The sequence below is a fragment of the Triturus cristatus genome, chromosome 4_1 (genome assembly GCF_964204655.1).
Source record: "Triturus cristatus chromosome 4_1, aTriCri1.1, whole genome shotgun sequence".
Taxonomy (NCBI): Eukaryota; Metazoa; Chordata; class Amphibia; order Caudata; family Salamandridae; genus Triturus; species Triturus cristatus.
This window is the reverse complement of record NC_140585.1, coordinates 360,344,871-360,367,893: the sequence shown is the minus strand read 5'-3', so window position 1 is coordinate 360,367,893 and position 23,023 is coordinate 360,344,871. Positions and strand designations below refer to the sequence as shown.

The window sequence follows — 23,023 nt, the reverse complement described above, 5'->3', positions numbered from 1 at the left end:
ACCTGGATGCGAAGTCTCGGCATTTGCTGTTTTCGGCGGTGGCGAACAGATCTACGTCTGGAGTCCCCCACCTTGCGAAGACTTCTCCTAGTACCTCGTTGTTTATGACCCATTCGTGGTTCTCCTGAAGCAGCCTGCTCAGCGCGTCCGCCTGCACATTCTGCACCCCCGGCAGATGCGTGGCCGTGATCATCAATCCACGGGCCAGAAGCCAGCGCCAGATCGCCTGCGCCTCCTGCGACAGAGTGCGCGATCGCGACCCCCATTGCTTGTTGAGGTAATACATCGTGGTTGTATTGTCCGTCTGTATCAGCAACGAGGTGGTCTGGAAGGACGGATGAAAGGCCTTCAACGCCAGGTACACGGCTCTGAGTTCCAGGAAATTGATGTGGTACGTCGACTCCAACGGGGACCATTTTCCTTTTATCTGTAAGTCTCCGGAGTGCGCTCCCCAACCTTGGAGAGACGCATCCGTCACGATAGTCGTCTCGGGAATGTCCTTGTGGAAGGGAACCCCCCTGAGGAGATTCTCCGCCGAACACCACCATTACAGAGACTGAAGAGCATGTCGAGACAGCCGGATCTTGTCGTCCCAAAAACCTGTTCTCTGATCCCATTGATCCTCCAAGCACTCCTGCAGTGGTCGCATGTGCAGCCGTGCGTGCGGCGTGAGGAAAATACAGGAGGCCATCGACCCCAGCAGCGAAGACACCTTCCTCACTGTCGCCGATGGAGCGGCCATGAGGTCCTGAGCCTTCCGAAGGAGCGATAACCGTCTCTCCTCCGAAGGAGACACGCTTGCTGACCGTGTATCGATGGAGGCCCCCAAGTACTGTATGCACTGGACCGGAGTCGGGACAGATTTGGACATGTTGACGTGTAACCCCAGCTTGTTCAAGAGAACGCACGTCCTCCGGAAGTGCGCCTGCGCTTCCGAAAAAGATGAGGCCTTGATCAACCAGTCGTCCAGGTACGGGTAGACAAACACCTTGTTCCTTCGTAGGTGCGCCGCTACCACTGCCATGCACTTCGAGAAGGTCCTTGGGGAAGACTTTATCCCGAATGGCAGTACTGTGTATTGATAATGATTGGCGCCGACTTGGAACCGCAGGAACTTCCTGTGTTTCCGTGCAATGGGCACATGGAAGTACGCATCTTGTAGGTCTATGGCACAGAGCCAGTCTCCCTGTTGCAGCTGAGGGTAAATCTGATGCAACGACAGCATGCGAAACTTCTCTCTGCGAATCCATTTGTTTGCTTGCCGCAAATCCAGAATGGGCCTGAACTCGTTCTTGTCCTTCTTGCGAACCAGGAAGAAACGAGAGTACAGACCTCTTCCCCTTTGAGACAGAGGTACGTCTTCCACCGCCTTTTTCCTTAACAGGATGTCTGCCTCCGCCTGGAGCTCTCGCAGTTGATACCGCGAGCTTACCGGCGGAATCGCTGGAGGCGGGCTGATGAATCGAAGACTGTATCCATTGCAAACAATATTCAGCACCCACTTGTCCCGAGTAATTTTTCTCTACTCTGCCGGAAAAAATTGAATGCTTCCCCCCACTGGAGTGGGTAACGGTTGCAGGGGAAGTAAATGCTCAGGGCCGCGACCCGGCCGGGCCCTTGGTAGCCGGAGTGGACTGCTGGCCCCCTCTACCCTTCTGGCGTTTCTGGAAGGGTTTACGGAACTGCTGCTGCTGGTGCTGCTGCTGTCCCGAGGCCTGCCCACGCCCTCTGCCCGCAGGCCCGAACCGTCTCTGGAAGGGGCGTTTCTTCTTTTCTGGCTTCTCCAAACCGACAGCCGTCAGGGTCTCCGCCTCCGTCTTCATGCGGGCCATCTCGTCGTCTGCATGTTGCCCGAACAGGGTTTCCCCCGAGAAGGGCAGATTGGCCACTCTCTGCTGAGCCTCCGGCTTGAGCGAGGTGAGGCGAAGCCACGCGTGCCGCCGTTGGTAGACTCCATGACAGTACCCATGCGCCGCCAGCAGGGACACATCTGCTGCCGCACTGATCACCTGGTTGGAGACTAGCATCCCCTCGCGCAGAGTCTCCAAGAAGTCTTCCCTCTTGTCACGAGGCAGCAGCTCCGCATACTGCTGGAGAGACTCCCACAGGGCCCGGTCGTAACGCCCCAACAGGGCCCCGGCACTTGCCGCCTTCATGGTGGTGGCAGCCGTACCACAAACCTTCCTGCCCGCCGAATCCAGCCAGCGGCTTTCCTTGTCGGGCGGAACTGTCGATGAGGGGGTGGTAGCATGCTGCTTCCTCGCCGCCGTCACAATGACTGAATCTGGCTTAGGGTCCGTCCTCAAAAAGGTCGGGTCCGAGTCCGGAGCCCGAAACTTCTTCATAAGCCGGGAGGGGGCGGATTTTGTCACTGCCGGAGTGAGGAACAACTCCATAGCTAGCTCCACCAGTCCCGGCACGAGAGGCAGCAGGGGGCGAGACAAGTGCTTTTTGTGCAGCGTTTGGAATATCACGGACGTCGTAGGTGTCGGTACCGTCACCGTGATTCCCCAACTTGGCTGCACCCCTCAGCAGTACCTCCTGGAAGGAGACCAGATCGTCAACCGGCGACACCCTCGTCCCGGGTGAGTCCGACAGCGTCGGAGAGAAGTCCCTGGCCGCTGATAGAGTGCGCGATCTGGATCTGCGCCTCCTGTGGCGCCGTCTCGATGTTGAGGACGAACGCCCACGGCTCCGCGAGCTCCCGCTTCGTCCGGAGCGGGAGCGCGATCTTCTTGGCTTCGGTCTGTCCGCCGGCCTCTCCGGGCCCGGCAACCGTGGCTTACCCTGGCACCGTGGCTGAGGCGTTCCCTGCGGCGGCGCCGGATACCTGGGCAATGAGACCGGTCGCGTTGGAACCGGTGGTGGGCCCGAAGGCCTGCGAGGCGAAATCGCAGGATGAGGAGGAGTTGGCGGTGGTGGCGTCAGTGGCGGTGGTGGAGGAGGTGGCGGCGTATAGACCACTGAGTACCCCGATCCCGGGGACTCCGTCGAGGGACTCCTGATGTCCGGGCGCCCCCTGCGCCTCAGACGTCGATGAATCCTTCTTCGACGTCGAGCGCCTCCTCGACGTCGAGCGCCTCCTCGACGTCGAGCGCCTCCTCGACGTCGAGCGCCTCCTCGACGTCGACCTCTTCCTCGACGTCGATCGCCTCCGTGACGTCGATCGCCTCCGTGACGTCTACGGCGAACGCCTCGATGGCGAACGCTTCCTCTTCGCCGAAGGCGAACGGCGACCTCCCCTCGACGGTGAGCGCCGACGCTGGGCCTGATCTCGACGTCGATGGAGACGTTGACGGCGTCGACGGCGGTCCGATCAGTTCCCTCGACGTCGATGCGTCGACGGAGACGTTGACGGCGTCGACGGCGGTCCGATCAGTTCCCTCGACGTCGAACGTCGACGTCGCTTCTCCCCAGAGCCCTGGGGAGACGGTGAACACACCGTGGTCATTCCTCTCGACGCCTTAGTCGACGCCGGTGGAGAATGGGGGCGCTTGCCGGTCTTCCTGCCCCTGGGGAGCCCCCCAGAGGCCTCAGCATGGGCAGAATCAGCCCCTCCTGACCCACCTTGTGCCTTCAGCCTTCTGTCCTCCAGGACTTGGAGCCTGATCTTCATTCTTTCCCTCAGGGTCCTGGCTGAGAACGAGTGGCAGATATCACACTCCTCAGGCACATGGGACTGGGGAAGGCAGCCTATACACACCTTGTGTGGATCTGACTTAGCCTTCTTTCTGTCGCACTCTGGGCACTTGTCGAACAAGCCAGGCATGCTGACAGCACCAGAACACTAAACTCTTGAAAAATTGACAAAAAACACCAATAAACCCTTGAAAAGGGAGAGCTCAATGCTCCAGGGTCCTGCTAGCAGGAGCCGGAAAAAAGAACTGAAAGTAAAAAGGGACCTGCTGTGCATTCTGGGATACTGGAAAAGTTCTGGAAAGTTTTCTTAAAGGCACAGTATCCTGTTTTGAGCCACATAATGGCAGCCTATGGGGCTGGTCTGTCCATTCCTTCCTCTCTATCATTCCAGAGGCTTTTGCTGGAAGAGGCAGGTTTCTTTCTCTAGGGAAAAAGCTGGGCAGGCAGTGCTGTTAGTGGTTGCTGGTGGAATTCTTTCTAGTTGAAGTACTGGACAGTGTAGCCTGTGGATATAGGCTGCATTATCTGTCTTTGAAATTCTCTCTTAAGTGTGGATGCAGGTCTGCATGACTTGACAACTTAAGAGATTATTTTTATTGCTCCGGGGTCCGCGCACATGGGCGGGACTATTCACTAGATTATGACTATAACAGAGATCCCCTACTACAGAAACACAGGTTTCCATTTGCACACAATTTTCCTCTACTCCCCTACCCCCATGCGACTATCGCATTACACCCAAAGTTCTTTGTCTGTGCTAGTCTGACTCAGATACACTTCCTAACATTTACCAGTTTTGATTTGTCTGATTTGTAACTCTTGCTACAGAAAACCTGCCAAGACAAAGGCTAAGATTAACAGCCTTACTGTTTGAGGGATAGTTTGAAATTTGAATAAAGCTGCCCTTCAATTGGTCATGGGTTCATACCTGTGCCTACAAAGCAGCAAAAATACTGGTTCCCTTAAGCAAGTAACACTTACTTTCCCCGGACTTCAGGCAGAACCTTTACAATAAGGTTTGGGGCTATGTTTGCCATGGGGAGTCGTCCTTAAGGTTGTGGAAAAGACTTGGAAATCTCTTGGTGGTGTGTCTAATCAAGAGAAGGGGAGGGTTTTACCCACCCAAAAAATGCAAAGTTCGAGAGGGACAATGGAGGAAAGGTTATAATCTGAAAGATAAAGAAAGCTATAAACTGGCACTTAAGAAATATCATGCCGAAATTAAATTAGCAAAACCTGATTTTTTGTATGCCAAAATTGCTAGAACAGGTAACAAAATCAGGCACATTTTCTTGATAGTTATAAAGTTTCTAGCCAGCCCCAGCAGCTGCTACCAGTCCCTACCAACCCTCGACTGTTTGGTGGGAGCAGTTAGCATCCCATTTTCAGTCCAAAATCCTGAGAATTCAGGCCAGCCTGTCCTCCAGCTTACAATCATATGTTAAGGTACTGGATATGATACAGAGAATCAGAGGCCTGCAAATCAATGTGTTGTTATCCAATTTTGAGCCTATTTTGCTGGAAGGTCCATTGACAGCTCTAACGAGTTTAAAAGCTGGTTCTCTCTATGACCCTTGCCAGCCTGGCCTGTATGCATCAGGGGTGCAGGTAATTAACGCTTTGGTAAGTAGGGTGCTTAACTGATCACTAGAATTCGCTAGGGTACCTAGCTCCTGGAAGCAAGGCAAAATTCTGCCCTTGTTAAAGAAATCTTCAGCGGATCCTGGGGTAGTCTAACTATAGACCAATACCCCTGCCCCCAGCATTCTCTAAGATATTGGAGAATCGTGTGAATTATCAGCTCTCCACATATCTGGAATCCAATAACCTGCTCCACTTTAGCAATCCTGGAGGTAGGTGACTACATCCAAGACATTTTTAATGTAGAGGGAAAGGCAGTGCTTATTATGCTCGACCTATCAGCAGCCTTTCATATGGTCCCCCAATATACAGCCTCCTGAGGCGTCTACAATCAACTGGAATAGTGGATCAGGCCGTGAACTGGCTCTCCTCATTTCTGTAAAGAAGAAGTCAACAGGTACGGATTCCTCCTTTGTCCTCGGAGCCCTGCGAGTTGACAGTGAGAGTGCCCCAAGGGCTCTGCTTTGAGCCCTATGTTATTTAATGTATACCTCACTCCTCTTGCTCAGTTAGAGTCAGTAAATGAAGAAAGGCGCACAGGGTACTGCCCAGTAACCACTGACTGCCCAGGACCACATGGAAAGGCCTCAAAGTAAATCCTTGTCTCTGTGCTGGTGTAGTAGTAGTAGATGTAGAAATGTGTTGTGCCTATTTGGGAGGAAACCAAGAATGGACTGCTAGTCATTTTGTACTTGCGAGTATGAAGTAATTGCTATTCAGTTAAGCATGCATCATTGTCCGATCTAATACTAGTAATTGTAGTTCTCCAGTGAGGGAATATTCACTCATTTCATAATCAACCCACCCACTTCCCAAAAAGAGGAAACTAAACAAAAGACAAGAAAATGTAAGATACATGTTCCTTGCTCAAGCAGCAAGATGAACTGGAAATTTACTTTTAAATCTGTGCTCTCGGTGACAGCAAGATCAGCCATCAGCCAGTATGGCACAGTGTAGATTTTAGGTTTCACCTGCACAGCACTTGCAGTGTGCTTAAGAAAAGTCTTGTATTCAACATATCTTAAAAGGGGGCTCTTATCAGTTCCCACGCCGAATTACTGTGTCCATTGGTTTTTGTTTGAAACCTTTTTTTAAACTTCCCCTGGCTGCACGCATTTACGATACTTCTACTAAAGCTGTTCACACTGTTTAAGCCCCATTCACTGTTAAGATAAGATCTCTAACCACAGAAAAGGCATACAGCTTCTTACTATGCTGGAATGCTTGCTTTTTATTACTTAGTTGTGTAAAGCAGTTGCTTTAGCCTTAGAACATTTGTGGCATGTCCTATTAATGCCTCAGTACCTACTTTGCACTTCGTAGGTATTATCAAATTGAATATTTCAACTTAATCTATTTGGTCATTATGATCAAATTCTAAATGTTGTAATACACATAGCGTGTTAAAAATGATGTTAATATACAAGAGCTATGCTATATTTTACTACGAAACAGGCAGCCACAAGTGCAGTTACCTTACAGACTACAGGGTTATGATTTCAATGGTGACGCTGGCGCAGTAACACTAGGACCAAAAGCTCTAGCTACCCCAATAAACACCTACATTTGCTATGTTTTACTACTAAACAGGTAGTCACAAGTGCAGGTACCTTGCAGACAACAGTGGCATGATTTGAATGGTGCAGCAGCACCAGGCTCAAAGTTTGGCAGAACTCCACTTAACACATAATATTGCTATCTTTGACTACTGAACGGGCAGTCACAATTGCAGTAAATATGGACTTGATTTGAATGGTGTAGCTTGTGCAGTGGCTCTGGGACCAAAAGCTCTGGGGATCCCAAAGAAACCCAGATCATTGCTAAATGTTACTACTAAATAAGACAATCACAATTACAGTTCTCTAGTAGGAATTAGGGCTATGATTTCAATAGTGCTTCAGGTGCAGTGGCTACGGGGATAAGTTGTAAAAACTCCTCTAAACACATAATATTGCTATTACATCAATTAATTCTATTATTTCCCTTTTTCAAAATGTTGTTACTTACCCGCACTATACCACTAGTAACAGCACAATATATTGCCTCTATGTACATAAACATGTCATAACACTTTAACAGACTCTGTAATTTATATATTACAACTACAGAGCAAGCTACAACTTACAACAAAAAATAGCTTATTAATCACTTAGGCGAAACCTAATGCATGAACAAGTGCTTGTTCTGTGTGAAGCTATGCTGTCTCGGCAACTTAACATTTTACTTGTTTCAAGAAAAAGGCACCGCTAAATTTAAAAGTACTGCTTCAGCTAATTTGTCAATTGTTGCTTTAAACTGAATAAACTATGGTGGAGACCAAGAATTAAAAGTAAACAAGATTTACTACACTCATCATACAGCAGTTTAGTACACAAAAAACAGCATATATAGAATAACATTCTACCCATTCTGCAAATTAAAAATGTACCTTCGATCGAGCTTTTCTCTTTGTCGGGTACTGCAATGCCACTTTCGTGTGATTCATCCGTAGCACTGCAGTTGAACATTTCTTCTGGACACAGTTTAAATTCTAGCACCTTTGATTTTTGCACATCATTTTGTGAAATGGGGCCTTTAGCGGAGGAGTCAAATGCTTTTAGTGTTTTTTGGGTTCCAACTAATTTGCCACATGACAATCCAAAGTCTAATCTTCTAAGATGTATTTTTTCTGATGAAGCGCTTTTAAATGCAACTCTATTAAGATAATGTTTGCTAGATTCCTTAGCCTCTTGTCCTGGAATTGAAGTCTTTTTTTTAATATCAGCTTCCTTGCTCAAAATCAATGCATTGCTATGAAGTTTCTGTAGACCTTTGTCATTCAGACGGTTATCCTTGGTTTCAGCACTGTATAAGGTGTTTACGTTTGCAGAGGACCAGGACTTCAAAATGAAAGATTTTTGTGGTATACCAGGTGACATGTAAAACTCCAATGTATTTTCTAGAGCGAAGTCTCTTTTTTTCCATTTCAAATTCTGAGATTTTCTTTTTTGGATAGGGTTATTCATTTTATTTTTGTTAGCACCTTGACATCTCATAGACGTTTTCTTAGCAGCTTTTTTGAGCTCAGTTTTTCGACGCTGAAAATGTTCCTGTACCTTTAGGGTATGCCTATTAACAACAGTTTCAGCATGGTTTGATTGATTTAGTACCTTAACATTTGATTCAGTTGTTGCCCACTGAAATGGAACAGGCTCCGCTGATGGTAGCTTTTCCTTTGACATTTCTCGGTTTGCACTTTTTTCTCCAGCATACAGACATGTTTCAGCATCACTGTTAAGCCGCTTTCTATTCTGGATATTTGAATGAACTTCAATACCCTTCATTTTCTCATTGAGCGTGTTTATTTCCTCAGCCTTGTCATTCATGTTCAATGTAACATGTGCAGGTCTACCAAATGTGGAGTTACTAAAATTCAGGCAGTCTGTTTCAAGAACTAATTTTCCACTTTTCATTTTACCTTTAAGAGCTAGATTATTGTGTTTCTTTTCGGTTAAAAAGTCCTTCATGCTATGTTTTTGATCCCCTACAGGAAGAGAGTTGTTAACACACAAATCTGCATTAGGTACAGGATCATTAGAAGGATGGACTTTACATTTGAATCCAATAAAAGCCTCACCTGAATCAGGGTTAGGTGTAGAGTGTTTAAGTCGTCTCTTTATTCCTTGATATTTAGGTTTTATCTGATTTTTTGTTTTATTCAATGGTTTGTTGAGATTATTCTTCGATGGTTTGCATTTTACTCCTACAGGGCTGGTATGACAATCAGCCTTTGATCTAGTAACATTGTCTTTGGTTGCAGAACGATTTTGTCGCGGTTTGCCTTTTTGCTCCATTGACGTTTGTACACTACTGGCCTCTATACAGTCTGCTGGTAACTCATCCTGTAAACATTTTACATTGGTGGAGTTATCCGGTTGTTCCTTGCAATTTGTCTGGTTAGAGCCTAAAGAGCTCTCAATACCATCTTTTTTATGGATAGGCACACATGAACATTTTGGCACATCATTATATTCAGATGACAACCAACGAAGCAAACAACAAAATAATTTTGTATCTGTAGATGAGCAGTTTTCATCAGTACCTTTCGGCAAGGCTAGGTCTTGTTTGTTTGAGTAAAGTGGAGTCTGATTTTTTTTGGCCTTTATAGTATTGTCACATTGACTCTGCTGTTGACTGCACTGCGTGTTGGTGTTAGTGACAGAATGGGAGGACATCTCCGGAAAAAACTTAATCATTTGTTCTGAATCAAGAACTGTAATTTTTATGTTACTAATACAGTCATCCTTTTCAGAATCACTAATGTCTTCTGGAAAAATATTGGATTCCTCATCAAACTGCACCCCATGACCTTGAGGAGTCTCACCGTTTGGTATACCTTGAATTAAAGAGTTCTGTTGCGAATCACACGTGTCTAGTGAAGAAACACTACCATTATTACTAAGCTTAGTAGCCACTGACTTATTTCCAGAAACGTTTTGCTCAGTTACACAACTTGTAGAACAATCTTTATTAGGACCACAATCAACCAGCGGAAAAATGTTAGTATTAAGTGGAGATTCCCTAGCAATAGTGCAATATTTCATATCAAAATCTTTTTTTCCTGGCAACAAGTGTTTTTCCAGATAATCTGTACTTTCAGGTGGTTCAAAGCCATAAGGAAACTCTCTTTGAAGAGCAGACAGCTGGTCATTCAGAAATTCTTTCTGCGAGGTGCCATCATAGTGTTCTTCAATAGCAAAACAGTTGTTGGTATTACTTACAACATCAGAAAAATGCTCATCTTGATTTAGCTCATCATTTGAAGGTAGTGTCTCTAAATCCAAGGTTTCGCTTTCCATTTGCATTAAAGCATAATGCTCTGTGGATTGTTCTTCTTTACTGCAAATACTTTCCATTATTGCACTCACATCTGCATTTGAAGGATTCAGGTTTTCGTTCAGTGTACCATTTTTATCAATAGGTTCCTTTTCTACAATGCCGGAGTCCAAACAAGTCTGCATTTGTTCAGTCTTGTCTTCCAAAATACATTCTACTACTACTTCACTAGACTTAACTAGACTGTGTTCATTAGTTACTTCGCTATTTTCAGTAGGGTGAGATTGTCCATTTGAGGAATGGTGTTTGGATTTATCTACATCAACCAACGGTTGCTCCACCAGGTCTGACGCAACTGAGTGCTTAAGAGGATTATATTCCTGTTCTTTTGTTTTATCTGAAACCATATTTTCTAGAGAAGTCTGGCAACGTTCGGATTGTTTAAAAGAAATATTATCAAACATTTTTGCAATCTGTGAATCATAACATCTATTACCCTCCACAAGCGTGCAAATACTAGAAATCTTTAACTGTTCATCAGATGCATCTTTAATGCAAAGGGCAGACTCATCCACACTGAAGTCTTGCCTGGAAAATGAACTCTCAGTAGACAACAGGCTAGTTTGAGGTTTAAAAGAGTTACACTTCTCATGCTCTCGTAATAGGACAGCTACAGGTTCAGGGGTCTGACAGCTTTCTAGGTGGTTTGTCAATTTCCCTGTTTGAAGACACTGATTAACACAATTTTCATTTACACTTTGACTGTCAGAATAGTCACTCGGTGTAACCATTTCACATTTATCTGTAGCGGCTGTCAAAGTTGTGTCGGATTCCGATTTACAAGAGCCAGTACTAATATTGGGAAGATGTGAAGGTTTTGCTTCTGAAAAAATATCTGGTATTGCTGGTTGTAGAGCACCTACAATCACACACTGTGTTTTATTATCTAGAAAATTACATACGCTATCTTCTTGAATAACTGGACAACTTTCAAGTTCTACCGATTTGTTTTGTTGATCAGCAACTGGACTTTTTGACTTTGACAGGATTAAAGGATTCACAATTGCAACTTGAGGTTCAACAGCCTTTACCACGTTAAGACTCAAAGAATCCTGTTTTGGCCCAGGAACAGTACTGGGATGGGCTCCATTTGGATTATTTAGAGGGAAGTTTTTTTTGTACGTAGTTATGGTTTGTTGCTCATTTTTCTGAACTTTTTCGTTTTCAGCACAAGTAGCTGTACAGGGTAAGGGGATATCTATATTTGTATTCAGCATTGGTTTACATTGAACAAGTCTATTTGAGGTTGGTATTTCCAACATATCAATACAGGATTTGAATATGTCCTCGCTCACATTCGATAAACCAGCTTTAGTCGGTAGAGGTTTGGGCATTATTTTGACAGGTTCATGTTGGTAAGTAGATACAATTTCTGAAGTTGAATCAATTGAATTGGAACAGGACTGACTAACTGTATTAGTCAAAACGTTGTCGTTATTAGTAAGGGGCACACCAAAGTGCTGCTGGGAAGAGTTAGGAAAATCTGGATCTGTCTCTGCTACTTTTGAATAATTATGAGTCGCCTCTACTAATAAATCAGTCAATATTGAACTTCTTTCAGATTGGTTTGAATATGAACTTCTGCTCTGTTCCCGGGGATCTGTTTCAACAGTGTTATATGTCCCTGGAAAGTTTAACGATTTTCCATTTCTCAATAATAACTGAGCCAGCAATGGGTTTAGATTGCTACTCTGGCTATTAGAAATAATATTGCGTTTCTCTCTTTGTAGCTCAGCCGTCTTTTCCACCCTTTTGGCTACCAATTTTAACTGATCATTGCTTTGACAAAAGTCAACTGGCTCAATATTAACATTTGTTTTTTCTTGTAGGTCTACTTTATCAGTCCTCAAAAAATCAGAAATAGCTGTACTATTCTCAAACATCCAATCATGATTAGCAGTGGGAGTTTTATCAAGTTGTAAATATTTTCCTTCTGAAAACTTGCTAATAGGAGTCTCCCTATCCCCAGCGGTAGGACTGATAGAGGTAAGGGCAGCAGAGTCCGGATAGCAATAGTTACCCAATAACTGACCACTGAAATTTGATGATCTATCCTTGAAGTTCCATTGCTGCTCAACAATTGTGTGCTGGGCCTGGTTCTTCTGGGTCACTAACTGCTCTGAGGTAATTGGTAGAAGACTTGCATGGGTCTGTGCAGTACAAGGTGGAGGAGATGGATGGTCTGCAGCAATACAAGAAACCTTTGGGCTCACATTCGAAACATAACTAGAGTTCAAATTATTAGAAAGGTTGGGGCTGGGTTTATTAATAGGCTTAATTGTGTTAATTGTTGAAGATTTATACAACTTATGTTTTTCTTTAAAGACGTTGTAACTATTTAAGAAGTACTCTTTAGCGTGCATTAAGATTTTAGCCTCGTTAATCATATCATCTTCTGTTATCATTGCATCTTCTGCACCCAGGTTGTTTGCTGTGGCATTCACATACTGACTCACCTGCTCTCTGGCACAGTGGTTTATTTCTGGGTTACAAGCAGAACGATTTTCTACCAGATGTCCTGTTGTTGGTGTATGTGGGCTTTGTTCACCAGAAACAACTCTAGTAGTTTGAATTGCATTTCCATTAACATATGGGTTTTGTGAAATGGCAACTTCAGCCATGTTGAAGTTATTTAATCCAGTTCCGTTGTGACTAAAAGATGTAACAGTGTTTTCAGGCTGTAAGGATGTGGAATAGTTCTGCTGCGATATGTATGAATTGCTCTTCATTTGGCAGACATTCGCAGTGGGAGAATGATTTCCGGAGGGGATATCATTCCTTAGCAAGTGCTGATTTTGTAAAATGTCATTCCTCGGTCTAGCTAGCTGGCATTGCATTGGTTGAGTTGCTTCGCTAGCAGTAAAGCTAGGAGTCAAATAATTGTGGTGGTTAAGATTTTGATTGCTTACAAAGTTTGGATGCTGTAGCGACTGACTGCATGGGTTTTGGCTAGACACACTGGTATCTGACACAGATGCATTTGCAAAATTGCTTCGGCTCTGCACATTTTGAAAGGCTGCCATTTGCTGCGGAGAACTGACATGCATGTTTGTTTCCTTAGGGAGAATATATATAGAGTTACATTGCTTTGAAATTGGTGTATTTTGAAGCGTAACGTTTGTTGGAGGATGTAGATACTGTGGATTTGTCTGAAAACGGTTACGAGTATTTTGATGTGGTACATCTGTATACATCACCGCTGCATGGGCAGAACTGGATTTGGGCTGTTCATTTGGAACAAATATATTATGCAGAGATTTAAGGTTTAGGTTGATTGGTCGAAGAGAGGCAGTTTTGTTTGCGCTTTGTTGAAAACCTGGTTGATTGGAATTTTGAGATTGCACCCATACTAACTGCATCCCATTTGGGAAAGTGTTGCTTTTTTGGTTAACATTATAATTTCCATGATCTTTGACAGAGTGCAGTTGTTGCTGCAAGGTTTGTTGCCCAGCGCTGCCAGTGCCACTTGTGAACATACAAGGACGTGATGGTAGAAGCTGCGCCTTCAAATTGCCATTGCTGGTTGGAATTTGTGAGGAAGACTCAGTTGCATGAGTAGCAGCAGCACTGGATACACAATAAGGCATATAGTTTGGCTTAAAACTTGGAGGGTTTTCCAGAGATCCATTTTTTAGTGAATGTGCATTACTTTCAGCACAGACTGTACTGCCTGTCCTGTGTGCAGGTACCTCTGAGGAGACCGTTAATGTCGGCAGTAGCTCTGATGTATAAATCCCGGAGTAGTTATTCGCAATCCGTGACTTTGGAGTGGAAACTATACTAGGATGTAGACTTTGAGTTCCTGGACGGTAGGAGAGTGGACTCTGCTGGTTTTGTGAACACATGCGTAATGTAGAGCTATCTGGAAAATATTGCTGGTGTTCTGGAAAATTCCTGCTGCCAAAAAACTCTTCTGTTCTTGCATTTTTGTCCATCTTTCGTTGTTTTTTTTAAAATGGGAAAGTCTGCAATCAAAAATAAGAACAAGCTATTAAGTACCATTCTAACATCATTATTGCCACCTAAACTTTTATTCCTAAAACTCTGAATACTCTTCACAAAATTATGCAAGTAACTGTTGTTTTAGTCTCTACTAAACGTCACCTGAAAATCCTGACAAAAGCTTAGCAAAGATCACACTGTGCATGCAACATATACACATTAAGCGGGTTTTACCGCTCAACATAACCTGGCGGAGTAACTCTGGAGACAAAATTACATACTAAAAAAAGCAAAAATGGGCCAATGTGTCCAAGCTAATTAATGTTGCAGAGACATTTGTTAAGAGGGTGTAGTGTCGCGTTCTAGTGTTCCGGCCGTGACGCTCTGGGAACGCTGGCGGCCATGTTGGCCAAAGGGAAAATGAGAGAGGGCCGAGAGGACACGTTGCTCCCGGCGCTCTGTGCATGTAACCAGAATAAACCCACAAAAGTACACCAGCATCCGTCCCTCATACACACAGTCACTATAAATGGCGACGAGGCTGGGGTGAGGCGGACGCACCTGGATCGACGTTCGCTATGCCGTCAGCCTGCACTGGCGGACCGAGATAGCGCGAGCACAGAGCGCGGCAGAGGAGCGGCTGCAGCGCCCCGCCCTCGGATCGAGGAGACCAGGAAGAGCACGATCGTGATGCGTGGGGGGGGGGGCAGGAAGAGGAGTGCTCCAGCCCAAAACGTAGCGAGATGAAATGAGGAACCGTGAGTGAAGCGGCGCCCCTCCCCCACACAAGCCATATTGAGCATCTGAAGGCTGGGGGATCCACCTTTCAGCACAGGCAACGGAGTGGCAGCAAGGGGGGGGGGGAGGGAGCCCCACAGGGGTTTCCACACACCTCCACCACACAAGGCAGCCAGCAACCAGAGTCCAGGGCTCCTGGGAAATCTAGTGCCTAGCCCCACATCTATGCACCACGTATAGACCTGAGCGGGGTGCTGCGAGACGTACACCAAGAGGACACCGGGAGCACTGGGACCAGCTTCTCCCACTGGGTATCCTGAACACCCCAGAGTGCATTGAGGACCACACGCACCGCGAGAAGCGCCCCTAGAGCCAGCATAGGTGGAGCTGCGAACTTAAGAAACTTGACCCTGGCGCATCAAGGACAGGCCAAGGGGGAAGAGAATCTTGCGTCTCCGGCGAGCTTGCGCAAGACAACTGCACCAGGGAGCCCACCGCTCAGGACGGACGAGGAGCCACAGCGAAGGCAAGCGACTATGTGCGCCCAAACCTTCTCCCTTACAAATCCGGTTCCCTTCTTGCCAAAACCGGGAGAACCGGCCATGAGATGGGAAGACTGGAAGGAATACTTCCTGAACTACCTGTCTGCGCTGGAGGACGAAGGAGACGAGGTATTCCCGAGCAAGCGGAAAAAGAAAATCCTGCTACACAATTTAGGACCAGAAGGCCTCAGGGTGTACATGAACTTGGTAAAAAAGACAAGGCAGGCAGGTGACGACGACGTATTCCAACATGCCATAGAAGACCTGGATAGCCACTATCAACCGGTAGTGTGCACGGTGATCGACTGTTTCAACTTCTTCTAAAGGAAACAGAACGCAGGAGAATCGGTGGATGAGTACGTGGCGGCGATGAAGAAGTTGGCGCCTACATGTAAGTTTGGGGGACTCCATGATAACCTCATAAGAGACCAGATCATCATGCACACGGTGAACACATCCATACAGGAGATGTTATGGGTCAGCGGCGACGCACCACTCAAGGAGATTGTAGCGGTGGTCAAGAAAGCGGAACTGTTGAAGAGATGTGCGGAGGCCGCTAAAAAGGACAGCGCCAGTGGAGCGACAGTGAACAAAGTTACAGAACCCGGCACCCACGAGCGAAGACAGCCAACACAGGGAAGAACAAGACAGCCCCAGAAAAATACCACAAGAACGGTCACGAATCAAAGACCCCAAGGAGAGGATAAGAAAGGCTGCTACAGGTGCGGAAGTTGGGTACATGCGGCCAACGCCAACGGTGTCCAGCCTTCAGAGCAAAATGTTTGTTTTGCGGAGTAATGGGGCACTTTGAGAAGGCGTGTAGGCAAAAACCCCGGAAGACGGCAGTCAAATATGTAGCGCAAGACTCAGAGACGGAGGAAGGCGAAGGTGAAGAAGACGAAGAAAGTGTACTCTGCATCGATGACAAAGTCTTAGGCATTGACTGCGGCAGGAGGCGAAAACCGTTGTGTGAACTGTCCATCGGAGGAGTTCAAGTCTCCATGCTCGCCGACTCGGGGTCCCCGTACACCATCATACAACGTAGTATTTGGGACAGAGACTTTGCAAAAATCATAGACAAGCACCTCCTTCCCTCGGACATACATCCGGTTATCTTCACAGGAGAACAAATCCCCATGGTGGGATATTGTCAGCTACAGTTTGAATTCAAAGGGCGCATAGCGGAAGGGAAGCTATACGTGGCGGAGAAGGGACCCTCAGTGCTGGGGTGGATTGATCAAGGAGAACTAGGGATCCAACTCAACCCAGGAGGCATCACCCAAGTGATGACAGATGACCCGCAAGTGGACGAAAGCAACAAGTGGAAGACGAGCTTTCCAAAGGTCTTCGGAGGCACCATCGGCAATTTGACGAATTTACTCACAAGATATGCCTCAAGGAGGGAGCCCAGCCAGTGAGCCACAAAGTACGGAATATACCGTTCAACTGTAGGGAGGCAGTGCAACAAGAACTGCAGCGCCTGGAGGATAATGGGGTGATTGAACCCATAGAAAGCGCAGAATGGCTGGCTCCCCTGGTCATAGCCCGGAAACCTAATGGGAAGGTGCGCCTATGTATAGACTTGAGGGAGCGCAACAAAAACATAATTGATAAGTTCCCGCTGCCCAGGATAAACAAAATGTTAGCCCTCACGAAAGATGTCAAATGGTTTTCCACCATAGATTTGACCTCAGCTTATCACCAAATCGCGTTACACCCTACTTGCAAGAAACTAACATCATTCATCACGCCGTTTGGGTGCTACCGATTCAAACGCATGCCCTTCAGTTTAGCCTCTGCAGCAGCGTTATTCCAAATACTGATGCATAAACTCTTTAAGGGCACGGAAGGAGTTCAGTATTTTCAAGACGACATCCTGGTCTTGGGAAAAACCAGATCGGACCATGATGCAAAACTAAACAAAGTCCTGCACATTCTGGCTCGGAATGGACTCACAGCGGAATGGGACAAGTGCAGGTTCGGAGTGACATCAGTCACGTACCTGGGCCATGAGATAAGCGACAAAGGAGTCACACCCAAACAAGCGAATGCTGCGGCTATAAGGGATGCCTCTACCCAGAGAAGCAAGGAGGATGTCTGTTCCTTTCTAGTAAATTTGTACCCCGCTTTGCCACAAAAACGCACAACATGCGACACCTACTGAAGGAAAAGACGGCTTTGCATGGTCTGAAGCGTCCCAAGACAAATTCCACCAAATCAAGGAGGACACCTGCAACACAGTACCGTTACATGGCTTTGACCAACAAGCCCTGTCCATCCTCACCACTGATGCGAGTGATAGAGGGTTAGGTGCATTCCTGATGCAACAAACGGAAGAAGGGGAAGTGTCGACGGTCAGCTTTGCGGCACACTCCCTAAGCTCAAATGAAGAAAAGTTCAGTGTAGTAGCAAAAGAGATGTTGGCGGCGATCTGGGCGATGGAACGCTTCCGCCAGTTCCTATGGGGATCTAAGTTCCTACTTCGGACGGATCACAAGCCCCTGGTGAAGGTGCTCACATCCAGCGGACATACAAGTGCCACACCTCGCATAGTGAAAATGACGTTGAGGTTGTTGGACTACGTGTACGACATGGAATACATCCCGGGCTCCAAGAAAAAAGTCGCGGATTACCTCAGTCGGGCGGCGGCCATGGAGGAGGCGCCGGCACCAACGGGCGAAGAGGACTACACCATAGCCTTCACTGAGGACCAGGAGGCGGTCATAAGTGCACAGGAGTGGAGAGAAGCATACGACAACTACGCTAGTCTCACCACCCTCAAACGGTTCATAATTGCGGGATGGCCGGAGAAGAAACATTTGGGAACAGAACACCGCAAATTCTACGAAGTTAGGGAGGAACTGTTCGTTAGCGACAACACTGTATTTATACTGCGAGGAGACAAAGTGGTTCCACCTCATCAATTGGTGAAGCGTTTGATCACAATATTGCATGAAGGACATCTAGGGATAGTAAAGAGCAAGCAAAGAGCCAAGCAAGCTTACTGGTGGCCGGCTCTAGACAGCCAAGTGGAGAGGCACGTCAGGGACTGTGTTCGGTGCAGCAATGCAGACATGACACAAACCACTCTGCGGCCTCCACTGGGAAAGTTTGCCAACCCGGAAAATCCATGGGCAGAGTTGGCCGTGGACATACTAGGCCCCATTCTGGATGAACAGAGTGTACCCAAATATGTAATTGTGTTAGTAAACAGGTACTCAAAATGGCCGGAAGTAGAGGTTTGCGAAAATGTGGACACAGACGCGGCACTGGCATTCCTCACGGCCACGTTCCTGAGAGAAGGAATACCACGAGTTATAACATGTGATAATGGGCCCCAGTTTAAGTCTGACAAGTGGAATGCATTTATGGAGAGGAATGGGATACAGATCAAGCACACCCCGGTATATCACCCGGCCGGGAACGGTCTAGCAGAAAGGTTGAATCGGGTCATCATGGGGTCAGTACAAGCAGCAATCAATGCCGGTAAGAACTGGGAAGTTGAACTCAAAAATACAGTATGGGCGTACCGGATCATCTCCACCAAGACAGGATACAGTCCGTTCAAAATATAAGAGGCCGAGATCCCTTTACGCGAGACAACGTAGCATGGAAGAAATGAACGGTACAAAGTAAATGGTCTCCAGCGGTGGTGTGGAGCAACCAGGAAAGGGCGCAAAAGATCTACACTGACCACTACAACAAGCGACGCAACGTCCAAGAGGCATCTCTGGAAAAGGGAGAATGGGTCCGAGTGAAGTTGGCTCAGCTGAGAAGGAAGGGCGACAGCAAGTATCGCACACCATTGCAAGTCCAGGAGGTCTAACAGAGGTCAGCCCGATTAAGCGACGGGAAAATATGGTCTTTGGACAAAATGGCCAGATGCAATAAAGTGTTGAATTGGACCCGAATAGGAGACAAGCGATCAGACAGAGGATGAGGGGAACCAGGAAGGAGGAGAAACAAACACAGAAATGGAAGCAGCCAACTGCGAGTCGAAGAGCACCAATGCGGAGGAAAGCAACACCATTAGTACTCATAAGAAAAGCGAGGACAAGAGTATAAGAGAGCAAGGGGAGGTCCACGGAGAGGACGCACAAGGAATAAGGAAAGCCAGACACAAAATCCCGCCATACCCGGTAGTAGCAGCGACACCAGGGGGTGCACGACATTGAGACACACCCGCGCTGGCAGGACAGTGGTGCTCCCCAAAAGGTATCGAGAGTTCGACATGAAGACGTAATCTCCCACAGAGAAAACTATATTGGACGCTGTACTAGTTGTTTGTTATTGTTGCAGTGTCGATAAAGGGGGGGGGGGGAAAGATATGTAGTGTCGCGTTCTAGTGTTCTGGCCGTGACGAGGCTGGGAACACTGGCGGCCATGTTGGCCAAAGGGCAAATGAGAGCGAGCCGAGAGGGCACATTGCTCCCGGCGCTGTGCATGTAACCTGAATAAACCCACAAAAGTACACCGGCGTCCGTCCCTCATTATACACACAGTCACTATAGAGGGATGGATAATGCATTTAGTTGAACACCCACATTGCATTTGGTCTTCACAAAACCTTTACCTCCACTGTCTGCTTGCTGAACTTAAAATCCGCAGAGAAGGATGAAAAAATAAATGGTCTAATTTTAATTTCCCACGGGAAGAAAGGCATACAAAGAATGACCACTTCGCTCATTTTGACTTGCCATGGTTTTAGGACTTAGTATTATTCACCCCGGATGCCCACTATGGTTCATTTTAGAGGGGGAATTCCATGAGCAAATAACAACCAATAAACACTTCAATTACTAAAACTAACCCTACAGGTGAACAATAACCAACCATATCATGGACCAGGAAAATCTATAAATACTTGATTGTAAAATTACATATTCATCCATTTATTCATTGTAAGGCTCAAATTATGAATATCCCCTCTATCATACGCCCCAAATGTGTTCTATGTTGGTTGCATAGAAAATGTACTTGCTGCTGTGGATCAGTTCTGCAGGTCGCTGTGCAAAAATACATACAAAATTCGCAGTACACAGTTGGAGAGAAAGATTTACTCACTGATGACCTACACACAAAGTGCACAGTACTACTATTTCAGTGCACCCTTATACTATTTATCATTGATAACAGATCCCTCACTTAAAGGGCATTTACTGATACGAGTATGCTGCAGGAAAGACTCCACACTATGTAGAACATAACAACTGTACGTACTCTTGGAAAGAATGACTGTGCATCATTAGGGCACAATTCAATAGTTGAGTGAAGACAATACAGTCTAACCCCATTGTCAAATGTGCATTTGATTTATATTTGAAAACAGGTGATCCAACCAAATACAAAACGCTAAGAGTTAAAACGTCAAAAACAGTCAAAGTAAATGAAATACAGTTTGTAGACTAAGAGCTCCAAGATAAACAATTCTGGTGGTACCAGCATGAAATCAAAGCATATGAGCAGCTGTCAAACTTGACAGAGTCTCAAGCAGAGCAAGCTCTACATGGCCATGGCAAACAATCCTCAACTACAGCAAACGCCCAGTCAATAAGGATGAGGCATATACTATATTACCAGTTACTAGAAAAGTGAACACAGCAACTATGCATATGATTACATCTATAGATACTCCATCACTGATTACTTGGAGTAATTGGAACTGGTTCTTCAGGTTTGGTTTATCAAAATTAAACAGGTCTGGAGTGTTTTAAATCACTGGGTGCTCTGGAGATCGAGGTCTGCGGGATGCATAAAAAAAAAAAAATCTATTGGACGTTATTGTGCCCAGAATAGAATGTTAAGGTTCAATCCGATTTAAACAGCTGTATGCGTACTGTTAAAGTTAAGTGGGCACATTAACACATAAGAAATGAGTTTGCTACATGGAACATTATGTATATAGAGCCTCAGTGCCATCAGACATAGCGGGCAGAACGTTGAGTTGTTAAAAGAACTACTGAAACTAGTAGCTCTATCGATTCAGTGTAGATTATTCCTAAATCCAACATTGCGTTATCCCCAACTGTGCATGCATCTTATTTTTATTGACATTTTTGCATTATAAAGGAATCCATCTCAAAACATTGTGTAACTGTTATTGGCTTATGATATGGTTATATTTCCAGCTTGAATTATTTTTTTCAACCAGCTTATCCACTGAAGAAATACATAAATTGAGGGAATATCTCAATTCTGTACAAAAGTGGGCAATTTAAAGACTTACCCAGTTACATTATTAATAGAAATGGTAAATGTGATGATTATAGAAAAAGGTTTCAAAAAGAGAAAATTTCTCAAATTTTCACCAATAAATGACATCTTTTAGGAGGTTACTGGTATTTTGGCAACCCATTGAGAAGGATTCTGAGAAATCATGAAAGGTAAAGAATTTGGTAGGAATCTTTCCAATCTCTGTGATGCGGGAATGGTTAAGAGCAAACTATCCTTAATGCTACATTCCTCCACAGATGAACAAGTTATTTATCTTCAGTAATGTGCGTCTGGTGGATATCACATCTACCCAGTAACGTGGTTTCTGGTGGACACTATGGGCCACGTGTATGAAGCAATTTTCTGATAGGAAATGGCCGATTCGCCCGTTTTCAACTGCCAAAATTCTTTTTTCAAATGTACATAATACAAATTGGGATTCCGTAGCACATTAGCATATCACAATTTGTGTTTGTGATTCGGTATTTGGCAGGGGCGTGTTTAGGGCGTTCCAAACTAATACGAATCTGAACGGTATGTACAAATGTCTTACAACCGAAAAGCGGTCGCAAAACATTCACACTTTACCACCAACTTTAACCCATTTGCAAATTGGAAGGGGTCCCCAAGGGTCCCTCTCCCTTTGAGTATGGTTTAAAAAAAACAAATTTTAAGCAGGCAGTAGTCCCACAGCAAATAATTCTTCACCATCAAGGAGTTCACCAAACCCCAACAAGGAGACCACAGAAGTCCCACCGTCCTAAGACCTCTGCAACAAACTCAGCACCTCATCACAAGCTCAAGCAGATCTATAACAGCTTCGACACCCAAGACCAGCCCATCACTCCTGCCACCACCACAGGCAATGACGACCCCCGAAAGATCCTGCTCAACTGGACTCCGCCTACCACGGACGACTCAAGACCATGAACAGCATTCACTCTGGAGCCCCCATTGATCCCTGCCCACACCACATCTTCCACAAAGCCATCACCCCCAAAATACACTGCACTACCGACACTATCACCTTCCCGGATGACTGGAAACACACCAAGATCAAGCCCCTGCTGAAGAAACCGTCGGCTAACCGGACAGACCTCAAGAATTTCAGACCCATATCCCTGCTTCCCTTATCAGCCAAGGTCATCAAGAAGGCCTTCAACACCCAACTCTCAGAGTTCATCGAAGCCAACCTCGTCATGGACACCTCTCAATCCGGCTTCCAAAGCAACCACAGCACCGAAACCGCCCTACTCGCTGCCACCGATGACATCCACTCCCTACTCCACCGGGGAGGAACAGCAGCCCTCATCCCCCTGGACCTCTCGTCCGCCTTCGACAGTCTCCCTCAGCACCAGGAGCACAAGACTCCACAACGCCGGCATCCGAAACAAAGCCCTGGACTGGATCCGTTCCTTCTTCACCGGTAGAAC

At 46.1% G+C, this 23,023-nt stretch overlaps 2 protein-coding genes across 2 annotated transcripts in view; one reads left to right on the top strand and one right to left on the bottom strand.

Annotated features, from left to right (window-relative positions):
- RESF1 (retroelement silencing factor 1) overlaps positions 1–23,023 on the bottom strand; it is a 322,229-nt gene that overhangs the window by 72,602 nt on the left and 226,604 nt on the right. The window contains 1 exon segment of the mRNA XM_085652380.1: positions 7,709–14,120. Within this exon segment, the coding sequence (XP_085508506.1) occupies positions 7,709–14,090 (6,382 nt within the window). The 5' untranslated portion in view covers positions 14,091–14,120.
- LOC146854949 (uncharacterized) overlaps positions 19,122–23,023 on the top strand; it is a 110,407-nt gene continuing 106,505 nt past the window's right edge. Inside the window, exon 1 of the mRNA XM_085651060.1 lies at positions 19,122–19,208. Within this exon, the coding sequence (XP_085507186.1) occupies positions 19,122–19,208 (87 nt within the window). The remainder of the gene's footprint in view (positions 19,209–23,023) is intronic.